General features: G+C 37.5%; 2 protein-coding genes across 2 annotated transcripts in view; both read right to left on the bottom strand.

The window, feature by feature from the left end:
* The window catches only part of LOC112606209, a 501,724-nt gene that overhangs the window by 399,354 nt on the left and 88,359 nt on the right, over nt 1-14,011 (bottom strand). The window contains exon 8 of the mRNA XM_025356376.1: nt 4,881-4,974. The gene's annotated coding sequence lies outside the window, so the exon portion shown is untranslated. The remainder of the gene's footprint in view (nt 1-4,880; nt 4,975-14,011) is intronic.
* LOC112606210 (doublecortin domain-containing protein 1) overlaps nt 1,997-14,011 on the bottom strand; it is a 100,374-nt gene continuing 88,359 nt past the window's right edge. Inside the window, exons 8-9 of the mRNA XM_025356378.1 lie at nt 4,881-4,974; nt 1,997-2,441 (exon numbers count right to left, since the gene is read on the bottom strand). Of these exons, the coding sequence (XP_025212163.1) occupies nt 2,431-2,441; nt 4,881-4,974 (105 nt within the window). The 3' untranslated portion in view covers nt 1,997-2,430. The remainder of the gene's footprint in view (nt 2,442-4,880; nt 4,975-14,011) is intronic.

Raw genomic sequence — 14,011 nt, 5'->3', positions numbered from 1 at the left:
CTAGGGTAAATTTAACAGTACTCATTATGACAAAGAACGAGGGTATGATTATTGGAATGGATCCCTCATAGAGGTCCTAACAGACTAAGGATCTCCTCCCTTGAGAGGGAGACTGACTCCTCTGGTTCACCATCATGTAATAATTAAGCCAAAGAAGTTAAGAGATCAAAAAGTTTGGAAATGTTAGGAGGAATGAGTGTGTTATTTCAAACCTCCCTTGAAATCAGACACTGTCTACATCTGTCTTCCATTTGAAATGCTTGTATAACATCAAATAGCTCGTATATAATTAGTAAATAGAGGAATGACGTCAAAGTGATACTGAAGTTTGGTTAATAAATATGTGCTTTTTCCTAAACAAAGGAAGCCAAAAGAGAAGTAGTAGAATTCTATCATTTATCAGGAAAGAAAAAAAATCGTCTTAGCTTGGCTGATGTACTTACCACCCCAGAAAGGTGCATCCTTGGCCTTATATAACTCTCTCATTGTGGGAATTTCATTTCCTCCTGGGCCTTCCTTAAAGGAAGCCCCACTGGCCCAAATCTCCACTTCACTTTCATCTGCATTGTCTCACACTCTATTGTTTTTGTGCAGCTTTAATATCTTCTAAAGCAGCACTCCAAGATGCCTACCCAGCTATTTACATTATCTCCTAAGTTAATCATTATTATTTTAGATAGTATTGTGGTTTTAAAGGTAAACAGACTTTTCAATGGTTTTCCCAAACCCTAGTTTCCCCATATCCCTGTTATTTTGGTGGGTGTGATTTTGCAGAATGTATTTTTTATGCATATATATATAATCGGCCCTCCATCTTATTGGGTTCCACATCCCTGGATTCAACCAAGTATGAGTGAAACATATTTTTTAAAAAAATAATAATACAGAAATAAAAATAATACAAGTTTAAAAATAATACAGTGTAACAACTATTTATATAACATTTACACAGTATTAGGTATTATAAGTAAGCTAGAGATTAAAGTATATAAGATGATGTGCATAGGCTATATGCAAATACTACACCATTTTATATAACGGATTTGAGCAACTGTGGATGTTAGTATGGGAGACGCCTCCAGTAACCAATCCCCCACGGACACCAAGGAATAACTGTATATGTACCAGCATGTTGACCATCTGCAGGAATATGGTATCTGTACCCAGTAGGTGTACTCCTTTATATTGTAGAAAGGATAGATCTATACGGGAACCATAATAAAATAACTTTTTCACATGTAACAATAAAAATTTCTTTATTAAAATCTTCTGTGGTAGAGGTTGAATTGAGTAATGACTTCTTCCATGTGGCCAGCCTCACATAAATTAAACTCTGTCTTTACTGGAGGAAAAAAAAAAAAGCCAGGATGGTGGATCATGCCTGTAATACCAGCACTTTGGGAGGCCAAGGCAGGAGGATTGCTTGAACCCAGAAGTTCAAGACCAGCCTGAGCAACAGAGGGAGAGTCCATCTCTACAAATTTGTTTTTAAAAAGTAGGCACAGTGGCCTGCACCTGTAATCCCAGCTACTGGGGAGGCTGAGGTGGGAGGATTGCTTGAGCTTGGGAGTTCAAGGCTGCAGTGAGCTGTGGTTGCACCACTGCACTCCAGCCTAGGCAACAGAGCAAGACACAGTCTCAGGAAAAAAAAATTGTCTATGGTTTAGAATAAAATCTAAAAACAAGCAATTTGCCAATCCTGTTTGTCTTTTCCAAGGTTTACTTGACAAAGTAAAAGTAGTTTAATATTATATCAAATGTGCTTATTTATCACAGCATAGAAGGAAAACTTGAAAGTATATCTAATTCCAAAAAAGAAGCAATAAGTAGGAGAAAATTTTTATTTTGTGTATCTGTTGCTTTTAGTCCTTGGTACAATTACAGTTCTAATCTGTGCTTATAAATAAAAAGCAATTGCTATGATCTTAACGTTAGACATTATTAAAAGATTTTTTCTGATCTGATACAAAGCAAGAAAAAAAAAAGATATACGTCAAATCAAGAGTATCAGCATTTATTTGTTTAAATTAAAAGACAACTTTCACATAAAACTTGACCTTTCCCAAGTTGAAGTCCAGAAGACCATCAAACACAAAAGTTTAGGGACCTCAATCATTTGATGCACAACATCATAGAAACAAAGAAAACAGAAGTTCAAAAACCTAATGTTAAGTGACTAGGGCGCTACAGACTGGAAGTTCCTCCAACAGGATTAGCTTCTTTAAATATTTTAAGTCCAGTGAACTTGTAATGCTTCCACATGTTAGTGGTTGCACAGGCTAATTTCACCTGGCATAAGCTTTTACAAGGATGCAAAAACAGAGGGCAAGGCATGCATTAAAATGTGATAATAGCACACTTCTGGGATATGTGAAGAATGAGGCATGAATCTGAATGCCTCTGGCATCCATGAAGTACCACATCTCAGAGTCAGTGCTTTTCTGTTTTGATAAGTAATGCTGCTATACCATATTTGGGAGGAGAAAAATAAACTTTCTAAATATAAATCTCATCTTAATGAAGATTCCTTAGTTTCAATTCTGGCATTTTATTCACATCTGATGTTTTAATTCCAGGTGAACTGGAAATAATTCAAGTCTAGATAGGGTATTAAGAAAATATGTTGTTTATTTTTATTAATGCTAGTTTAAGAGTAATTTCAAAATATTGTTGATCATAAAGAAAATCTTAGCAAGAGGAATGGAGGAGGAGACAAAAATGCAAGAAAGAAACAAATCAGCTTTAATAATGACACTCTTATTAACCCCAAAGAACAAAAGGAAGGATTCTTTGTGTTACATGTTTTGCAGATAAATAACCTTACCTAATCCTTCTAGATAACGGGTAGGTATCTACAGGAGATTTGAAATCTTCAGATAAAAACATGTAATAAAATGAAAAATAGTTATGATATCTAATAAAAACATTTTTTAAAAGGCCAAGAAAAACAAATTTACTTTCTGAATACACACATATGTAATCCTTGGCCAAAAAATTTGACTTAGAAACAATAAGTATCAAAATATCATAGTTATCATTCAGTAAGTATTAATGAAGGATGATAAATTAAGGAAACAGTCTGCTTTTATATAGTACAAGTGAGAAAATGGGAAACAAACGGAAGTATCTGCTGTAGCCACATCCCAAAATCACTTCAGTTGTTTGAATCACTACCCTCGCAGTTAAAGGCATGTTATTTAATATCCTGCCCTCACCAAGCATGGAGTTAAAGTTTGAATGAAATTATAGGACCATTTCAATAACACGTTTAAACTCATGAATGTGAAATTTAAACTCACAAATGAGGCTAGCAAAACAAAACAGTACCTTTAGAGATATTAGATGGATATCTAATCTCTTTGGACAAAGACAATGAAATTACTTTAAAGTACAATTCATAACTTTTTTTTCTTGACTGAAGATGAGTTACTTTTAATAGTATAACAGTGGAACCAACTAAAGGTCCAAGAGTAGACAGTTTAATTCATTCGTGCCACATTTATGAGTGTCAGCTATGTCCCAGGCACTGTGCTTATTACTAGTATTACAACAAAGCTAGTGTCTGTTCTTGCCCTCTTTTACGTTACATTGTGGTAGAAACAGATCATGTGGGAGAGTGACATAAGACTCATTCAAAAATCCAAGTACTATTTATTGAGTGCCTGTTCCCAGGAAGTCTGTAGTCTGGTAGGAAGCGTGCATATACACAAAACAGTAACAAAGCAATACAATAATTACATCCTGTATGGAAAGTACTAGGAAAACAAATGGAGTTCTGACATAGACGAGACACTAAAGTGGAAAGAGAGAGGGAGGCAGAAAGAGAGAGAGAGAACAGAGTACAATGGTTAAAAGCGCTGCTACTGGAGCCAGCCTGCCAAGGTTTGCGTCCCAACTCCACCACTTGCTAGTTGTGTGATGTTGAGCAAATTACCTAAGTTCTCTGTACCTCAGTTACTGCAATAAATAGGAATTATAGTTTCTCTGAGAGCTAAAAGAGTTAATATTTGTGATGAGCTTAGAATAGTGCCTGGTCCAGAATAAGTACTACATAGTAGTAGAGTTGGTAATGCAAGAACCTAGTGAGTGAACTTCTCTACTGTCAAATTAATTCCTAATCCGTCAATTCTGTGACAAGGGATATATACTTTGATGTGCTAGAGCCAACTTGTACCAGTCTGCAAAAGCCAATTGTTCTCATCTCTTCTCCAAATACTTTATTCAGTGAGTTAAAACCCTTCCCTCTGAACTCTGCATTCAGTGGTAGCTTGAAATTGGTCATGGTACGAGCACCTACACCATGAAGTTGCTAAATGCTGCAAATCGAGGCCTTTTTTTTTTTTTCCAGAGTCAGTTGATAACATTTACCAGCATACTGCTGATATACACGCTTAGTAAAGAGTAATGGGTTATTGGAGTTCTTCCTAGTGGTTCCAAACTGAACTACAGTTAGTTTGGTACATTTGTTACATTTCATAACTTTTGAAAAAGCTCTAGAAGTTGACCAAAACAGTTTTAAAACCTCTATGTGATCATACAGTAATGCAATTTCTTATTTTTGTCTTTGGAAAGCTGTATGCTATATAAATTGGCTGTTACATTATAACATTATAAAAATGTATTAATTACTTTTATTTAATTATGGTTTACTAAGGTTAAAATACCCGTCAATTTTTTAAAAACTCCAAACTTGTTTTGAAATAAAAAATTCCTAAAATCTTAATGTCCTTTCACGATTTCCCTTTGTATAAGAATATTTATCCATGTTATAATTAAACATGTTTTATTATATGTTTTTCTTTTAAATGTTCAAAGTAAAAACAAAATATAAATGTCTTTCAAAATATTATCAAATGGTTTACAAAATCTCTGCCACTTACCTTTTGAAATATCTTCAATTTTTCTGCCATACAAATCATAAAAATATCTGGCTGGTAAATTTAGATTCATTCTCATTGTACAAGTATCTAAAACCTGTGCAAGAAAAAAATTATAAATAATTTAGTAAACTCTGGTTAAACTGAATATACATTTAAACTCCTTTCTATACTACACAGTTATTAAAAATTATATTATAAAATAAAATTTAATGATTTATAAAATATTCTAATATATGAAATTTAAAGGCAGTTAAAATTGTTACATCCTAATTGTACTTGTGTGTGTGTGTAAAAAACACACAAGTATCAGTAAAAAAGAAAGAAGATGCAACAAATATTAAATGCTGGTTATCTATTATTTAATAAATGGTAGACCTTTAGAACTCTGAGGGATGTTTGTCTTATTCTTGCAACTTTCTGTATGTTCCATTTATTTCACAATGAGAGGATATTACCTTTTAAATTAGATTTTAAGTACCTACTTTCCTTAGCTTTTAAATGTTTTCCAAGTGTCCTAAAATAAATTATAAAAATAGTCTGATCACAGTTCACCTTGATAACTTATGTTGTTTGGGTACTAAAAACTGAACTGAATAAATCACATTTCAGGTTTTCCATGAATATGAGTCTCAAGGACTTTACCTTTAATGGTTTCTAATATGCACTCTTCTTAAATATTATAATATCATGACCTGTTCTTGTTATTTTACATGTAGCCCTTTGAACCCAATGTGGCAATCATCTTTCCAACTTCAAGGAAGACTTAAACATGCTTCAGCTGGAAAGAAAGTTCTACTCACAAGGTGAGGAAAATCAAGGGAACAGAAGGGGTTTGAGGAGTGTCAGGTAACCTGAGGCAGGTTGTTATTAGGTTTTCAGTAGTAACTTCCAAAACATGAAATTCACCATATTCATCTAAAAATACAAAATATTTTCCAAATTGAAATTGAAAGGGCTCTGTCATCCATTTTTTACTATTCCCAGCTATAATATTACTTTCCCATAACCAAGAACTACTACTGAAGGACAATGTGAATTATATTAATATGATTATAGTAAACAAAACATCTTTCAACTGCTCAAACCATCTTTCAGCTGCTGATACTACCTGCCTCTTTTTGCTCACTTCTGTCCCTACTTTATTATTGGAGCCCATAATTTAGTCCTAGCTTAACCATTCAGTAGCTTTGTGACAATGTACGTATTTCAATAGCTTAGTGTTTATATAGAGGCAAAGTTGAACTTTCCTTTTAGCCTATAGAACAGCTTTCAAACATTGTGACTGATTTGGTTTATACAGTTGCTCTATCAAAAGACAGGTTGAATATTAAAGGTAAATATTTAACTGACAAATCAATTTGACAAATTGGTCTTTCTTAGGCTTTATGTACCAGAGGTTCTCAGCCTTTATTCTACTCTACTCCTATACATAACTAATCATGTCCCCATGGACCACATGCTCCCATGGCCATTCATAGCATTGCATGTTTCTTGTACACTAGCTGCAATTCAGAGCATTGAGCAATTCAGAGCAATGTTTTGCTGCTGTTTTTCTCACAATCAAGAATGCATACCTGCTCGTTATTAGGAATAATGTTACAGGTTTTTTTTTGTTTTTTTTGTTTTTTTTTTTCTTTTTGAGATGGAGTTTCACTCTGGTCGCCCAGGTTTGAGTGCAGTGGTGCGATCTCAGCTCATCGCAACCTCCGCTTCCCAGGTTCAAGTGATTCTCCTGCCTCAGCCTCCCCAGTAGCTGGGATTACAGGCATGCGCCACCCTGCCCAGCTAATTTTTTGTATTTTTAGTAGAGATGGGGTTTCTCCATGTTGATCAGGCTGGTCTCGAACTTCTGACCTCAGGTGACCCACATGCCTCGACCTCCCAAATTGCTGGGATTAGAGGCATGAGCCACCACCCCCAGGTAGGAATATTCTTGAGCTTTCTAATTTATGAGGAAAAGATCATTCACAACATCAATGCTTTACCTGGTTCAATAACGAAGTGCTTGCAAAGAATGTAACAACCTAGTGATTCTCTAAATAACCCTGGTTATTCTTCCTGCCTTCTTTTTTACTCTTGTGGGTCAGTTTCTTCAGTAACTACTGCCCACAAATTCATCCAGGATCCCCATCCCATGGACTTCAGTCTTTACCAAAGATGCTGGGAAAGCAATGTTCAAAATATAAGAAAGAAGTATCAGGAAAAGAAACTAGAGTGTTCTTTTGGCTTGAAACAAAAAGAGGAGTGGAACATATTGACTGACACTGGCACGGGATCCATGCTTGTTTTTATTTTAATACTCTAATTAACACAGTTGGTGTCTGACTGGCCTCCTGTCACTGGAGTGAAAGTGAAAATGGATCACTTTCACCACCACTCTCAGTGACAGAAATACTCAAGGGAGATAATTCAGCACAAATTGCTCCTTAGCCAATCATGTCTGAATACTATTAAGGATCTACAGTAGGTCTTATAGACCCTAAGCAAGACATAATCTCCTCTTTACAACCCCACATTACTTATCTTTCCAGTCCTCGTGTTCAGTTTTCAATTTCTTAATATTATGAAGCTTAATATTATGAAGTGATTACTGTATATAAAAGTATAATGATGTCCTTTGGTACAATTTATATTTCCTAGTTATGAGTGAAGGTTCAAATATCTAAGTATCCTTTAAAGTTACAATTTACCAATTAAACTAAGTAAAACTATAATCTACTTGAAGGTAGTCCCATTTACTTCGAGCAAAATTTCAATAATTTTTAAAAATTATTTTAAATATTGCTGCCTTTGAGTCTTAAAAAAATCAGTCCCTCCTTCCCTCCCCCTGTACTTCACAGTGTCTGTTGTTGCCATCTTTATGTCCATGAGTACCCAATGTTTAGATCCCACTTATAAGTGAGAACATGTGGTATCTGGTTTTCTGTTCCTGCATTAATTTGCTTAGGACAATGGGCATCCAGCTGCATCCATGTTGCTGCAAAGGATATACTTTCATTCTTTTTTATGGCTGCATAGTATTCCATGGTGCATATGTACCACATTTTCTTTATACAATCCACTTTTGATGGGCACCTAGGTTGATTCCATATCTTTGCTATTCATAACAGTGCTGTGATGAACATACGAGTGCATGTGTCATTTTGGCAGAATGGTTTTTCTTTTGGATATATATAATCAGTAATGGGATTGCTGGGTCAAATGATAATTCTGAGTTCTTTGGGAAAACTCCATATTGCTTTCCACAGTAGCTGAACTAATTTACATTCCCACCAACAGTATATAATCATTCCTTTTCTCCACAGCCTTGCCAGCATCTGTTGTTTTTTTGACTTTTCATAATAGACATTCTGACTGGTTACAACATTTTCTAACTCAAAGACTCCCCTTTTAATTGAGCTAAAACATCAGTAAAAATGTGTGTGCAAACCAAACCTTTGTGCAAGTTTTAAGAGTTAAACGAGTTTTAAAACTGGCATTAGAAAATCAAATACTAAAATTTAATAATGCATGAGCAACACTGTCATTCCTTCCTACTTGAAGAATGAAAAATCTTTGCAGTATTTAAGCAATGCCAGCCTTCAGTAATTATTTTCTCAGAGTAAATTATCAGTGGTATGAATTAGTATCACTATAAGTTTCTGTCAAAAGCCCTGAAATGAAGCTTCTACTTGTAAGGTCATTCTTATGATTTACAATTGAAAAGTACATTATGGTGTCATCTTGCTCTAATATTAAGGTTAATTAAAATAGCATTTCTACTACTGTACCTGTTAAGCTTGTTAAAATATTACTTTTACAAATTCACATTTTGTTAATTCCTTTTTTTTTTGAGACAGAGTCTTGCTCTGTCACCCAGGCTGGAGTACAGTGGCATGATCGCAGCTCATTGCATCCTCAACTTCCCAGGCTCAGGCAATCCTACCACTTCAGCCTTCCAAGCAGCTGGGACAACAGATGTACCACAAGACACTCAGCTAATTTTTTAATTTTTGTAGAGATGGGGCCTAGCTATGTTGCCCAGTCTGGTCTCAAGCCCCCTGGCCTCAAGTGATCCTCCTGCCTCAGCCTCCCTAAATGCTGGGATTACAGGCATGAACCACTGCACCTGGCCTGTTAATTACATACAGCTTAAGTTTTAGAAACTCTTCTGATACTAAAATTTTAAATCATCATGCTGTAAAACCAGAATCTTTTTGAAAAGTACCTGGGAAGAAATATTCCACAATCTTTTCAGTTTAATCTACTTGTTTACAGATCTGGGAGTCAACTCCATCTCCAGACATATCTGGTACAGAGCTTGCAGTTCCTGGAACGGCCAGAACCTCTGGGTTGCCACTACCTCAGTTCAGATGAGAGAGTATACTTAGGCCAACATCACCGCAGGTCATGTGAACCAGGTTGATAAGCCAATTAGACCCCAAAAATGTTAGTTCTTCTCAAAGACAGAGAACCTTGAAACACTTTAATACGGTTTTATGAGTTAACACCTGGAAGCATAAGCCCCAACTTACACTTCCCCAACACACTGTCCTCAAAAGATTCTCTACTGCAGGAGTTAGCAAACTACAGTCCAAAGGCCAATTCCAGTCCATAGCTTGTTTCTGTGTGGCCTATAGGCTAAGAATGGCTTGTACATTTTTAATTCCTAAAAAATAAATCAAAAGATGGATCATATTTTGTGATAGATTTAAATATGAAATTCAAATTTAAGTACTGTACATAAAGTTTTCTTGTAAAACAGCCACACTTGATCATTTACATATTTTCTATGGCTGCTTTCATGCTATCACAGCAAGGCTGAGAGAGTTGCTACAGAGACCTTATGGCTTGGAAAACCAAAATTATTTTCTGTTTGCCTTTTATGGAAAAAGTTTTGCATCAACATTCACATGAAGCTCTGTATTTTCCTGTTCTGTATAAATTAGCCTGAACTCCTTTATTCATTTCTAAAGCTCTTCCATTGTGTACTCGGAAAACATGTCCTCTGATCAACAAATTTGACTAGCCCCACAACCTCTTTTAAAAGAAACTAGGCTTTCCCCTGAGGTCACTAACTTCTTCAAGGCCCTCTCAAGTGGTAAGATTTTATTCTCTCCTATCACACAATCTCAAGTTTGAAAAGTGGTGTTACAACGCTATTTCAAAATAATTTCTCCCCAACTCTCTTATTCAACAAAAACAAACAAGCACTGCCCCCAACACCCAGGATCTTGATGTTCAAGCATATCATATTCTCTAACTCTAGTCATTCTTCCTCATTCTTGGATAACTTTTACCACACATAGCTTGCAAAATCCTGACTCCGAGCGATCTTCACTTTCCTCTCTGTGTGCACACTGAGAGGCCTGGTGCTGCTGGAGAAAGTCACACAACTGAACATGTCAACATTACTATCATTCACGATCACCAACTTCCATGGTCCCTCAGTACTGCCCAGTCTCTTCTATTTCATTTCTTTGGTCAAATTTCTCTCCCACTTTCCACAGAGTATTTCCAACAATCTCTAATCTGCTTATCTCCACTTAGCCTTTCCTTCGTTAATTGCCTCTTCATTTTCAGCAGATGACATGATCTCCTATGTCAGAGAGAAATTTGAAGGCTCATCTTACTGCTATCAAAGCTACACGCCTATTTATTTCTATAGTCATCCACTCTTTTTCCTTCTAGTTATATTACAAGAGTTCCTGCTCCTATCTAAGGTCAATATTCCACTTATGCTTTCAATTATGTATGCTCTCAACTTTTAAAGCAGTTTACATTATCCATCATTTCTTCTCTCTCATGTATATTCATCTACTGCTTCTCAACTAGACTGTTACCACTGATATTGAAACATAAGTATTTTCTATCTTGAAAATTAAATCCCCCCATACCCAGCTGGTATCTCCCTCTAGCTACTCCTCAACTTTACAGTTAAATGTCTTAGATTTGTCCATGCTCTCTGTTTCTTTTCCTTTCTTCTCATTCATTCTCAGCCTGTTCCAGTTTGGCTTTTTTACCATCACTTTACTGAAATAATTCTCACAATGATTACCAATTACTACTATACTGACAAATCCAAAGGACAAATTAAAAATCTTACTTGTTTTGAGCAATGTATTAGTTCATTATCACACTGTTGATAAAGACATACCCAAGACTGGGCAATTTACAAAAGAAAGAGGTTTAGTGGACTTACAGTTCCACATGGCTGGGGAGGCCTCACAATAATGGTGGAAGGCAAGGGGGAGCGAGTCACATCTTACATGGATGGCGCAGGCAGAGAGAGAGCTTCTGCAGGGAAACCTCTCCTTATAAAACCATCAGACCTGAGGCCAGATACAGTGGTTCATGCCTGTAATCCCAGCACTTTGGGAGGCCAAGGTGGGCAGATTATGAGGTCAGGAGTTCAAGACCAGCCTGGCCAACATGGTTGATTCCCCGTCTCTACTAAAAATACAAAAATTGGCTGGGTGTGGTGGCAGGCACCTGTAATCCCAGCTCCTCAGGATGTGAGGCAGGAGAATCACGAATCCAGCAGGCAGAGGCTGCAGTGAGCCAAGATCGTGCCATTGCACTCCAGCCTGGGTGACAGGGTGAGACTCCGTCTCAAAAAAACAAAACCATCAGACCTGATAAGACGTTTTCACTATCACAAGAACAGCACGGGAAAGACCCACCCCCATAACTCAACTACCTCCCACCAGGTCCCTCCCACAACCTATGGAAATTCAACATGAGATTTGGGTGGGGACACAGCCAAACCATATCATTTCACCTCTCAAATCTCATGCACCCTTCCCAAATCTCATGGCCCCTCCCAAATCTCATGTCCTCATATTTTGAAACCAATCATGCCTTCCCAACAGTTCCCCAAAGTCTTAACTCATTTAGCATCAATTCAAAAGTCCACAGTCCAAAGTTTCGTCTGAGACAAAGAAAGTCCCTTCCATCCAGTAAATTAAAATAAAAAGCAAGTTAATTACTTTCTAAATAAACTAGAGGTACAGGCATTGCATAAATACAGCTGTTCCAAATGGGAGAAATTGGCCAAAACAAAGGGGCTACAGGCCCCATGCAAGTCCAAAATCCAACAGGGTGGTCAAATCTTAAAGCTCCAAAATGATCTGCTTTGACTCCATGTCTCACATACAGGTCACGCTGATGCAAGAAGTGGGTTCCCATGGTCTTGAGCAGTTCCACTCCTGTGGCTTTGCAGGGCACAGCCTCCCTCTGGCTACTTTCATGGGCTGGTGTTGAATGTCTGAAGCACTTCCAGATGCACAGTGCAAGTTGTCAGTGGATCTACCATTCTGGGGTCTAGAGGATGGTGGCCCTCTTCTCACAGCTCCATTAGGCAGTGCCCCAGAAGGAACTCTGTGTAGGGACTCACAAGCTGCCAAGGCTTGGGGCTTGCACCCTCTGAAGCCATGGCCTAAACTCTACATTGGCCCCTTTCAGCCACGGCTGGAGCAGCTGGGATGCAGGACACCAAGTCACTAGGCTGCAATGCAGTATGGGACCCTGGGCCTGGTCCTTGAAACCATTTTTTCCTCCTAGGCCTCCAGGCTTGTGATAGGAGCATTGCTGTGAAGACCTCTGACATGCCCCAGAGACATTTTCCCCATTGTCTTGGGGATTAACCTTCAGCTCCTCATTATTTATACAAACTTCTGCAATCGGCTTAAACTTCAGAAAATGGGATTTTATTTTCTATTGAATTGTTAGGCTGCAAATTTTCCAAACTTTTGCGCTCTGCTTCCTTTATAAAACTGAAGGCCTTTAACGGTACCCAAGTCACATCTTGAATGCTTTGCAGCTTAGACATTTCTTCCACCAGATACCCTAAATCATCTCTCTCAATTTCAAAGTTCCACAAATCTCTAGGGCAGGGGCAAAATGCCACAAGTATCTTTGCTAAAATATAGCAAGTCACCTTTGCTCCAGTTTCCAACAAGTTCCTCATCTCTATTTGAAACCACCTCAGCCTGGACTTCATTATCCATATCACTATGAGCATTTTGGTCAAAGCCATTCAACAAGTCTCTAGGGAGCTCCAAACTTTCCCACTTTGTCCTATCTTCTTTTGAGCTCTCCAAACTGCTCCAACCCCTAACTGTTACTCAGCTCAAAAGTCACTTCCACATTTTTGGCTATCTACAGCAGCACCCCACTCTTGGTACCAATTTACTGTATTAGTCCATTTTCACGCTGCTGATAAAGACATACCCAATACTGGGCAATTTATAAAAGAAGGAGGTTTAGTGGACTTACAGTTCCACATGGCTGGGGAGGCCTGACACTCATGGTAGAAGGCAAATTGAAGCAAGTCATGTCTTACATGGATGGCAGCAGGCAGAGAAAGAGCTTGTGCAGGGAAACTCCTCCTTATAAAACCATCAGATTGCATGAGACTAACTATCATGAGAACAGCATGTGAAAGACCCACCCTCATGTCTCAATTGCCTCCCACCAGGGTCCCTCCCACAACATGTCGGAATTAAAGATGAGATTTGGGTGGGAACACAACCAAACCATATCCAGCATGAACAAATCCTGAGATACAAGAATCCACTATTTTTTTCTCCTGCTTTCTTGTCTTCTTCATGGGATCATGCATATTCATTCACTTGGGTTTATCAAGGTAAGTCCTAGCCTTCTTTCTGCCTCTCTCTTAAGGCAAACTAAATGGTACCCCAACATTTCATCTTCCATTTACATACTGACAACTCCCAAATTGATATGTTTCTTTTATTGATTAATTCAAAATATTTTTGACTACTACTATCTTCCAAGTGCCTGGATATTGCAGTGAGCAAAAACACCCAGGTTCTTGTTCTCATGGAGCTTTGAGTCTAGTGGTGGACAAAGACATTTATAAAATGATCATATCATTAAATGTGGAGTAGGTGGCATAAGGAAGGCTTCTGAGAAGAGATAAACTGGATTTATCTGGAAACAAGTGGAGGATATTGAGAGTGGGGAACTATTTCAGAGAACACAGCATATGAAAAGGCTCCATAGCAGAGCAAGCAGGATGTATTCCAGGAATCAAAAAGTCACCATATGAAGGGGGAGAGCAGACTCATAGGAAAGGAAAGAAGCCTTCCTTATGCCACCTACTCCACATTTAATGATATGATCATTTC

The sequence above is a fragment of the Theropithecus gelada genome, chromosome 14, assembly GCF_003255815.1.
Source record: "Theropithecus gelada isolate Dixy chromosome 14, Tgel_1.0, whole genome shotgun sequence".
Lineage (NCBI taxonomy): Eukaryota > Metazoa > Chordata > Mammalia > Primates > Cercopithecidae > Theropithecus > Theropithecus gelada.
The sequence above is the reverse complement of the archived record's forward strand: the minus strand, read 5'-3'. Positions and strand labels throughout refer to the sequence as shown.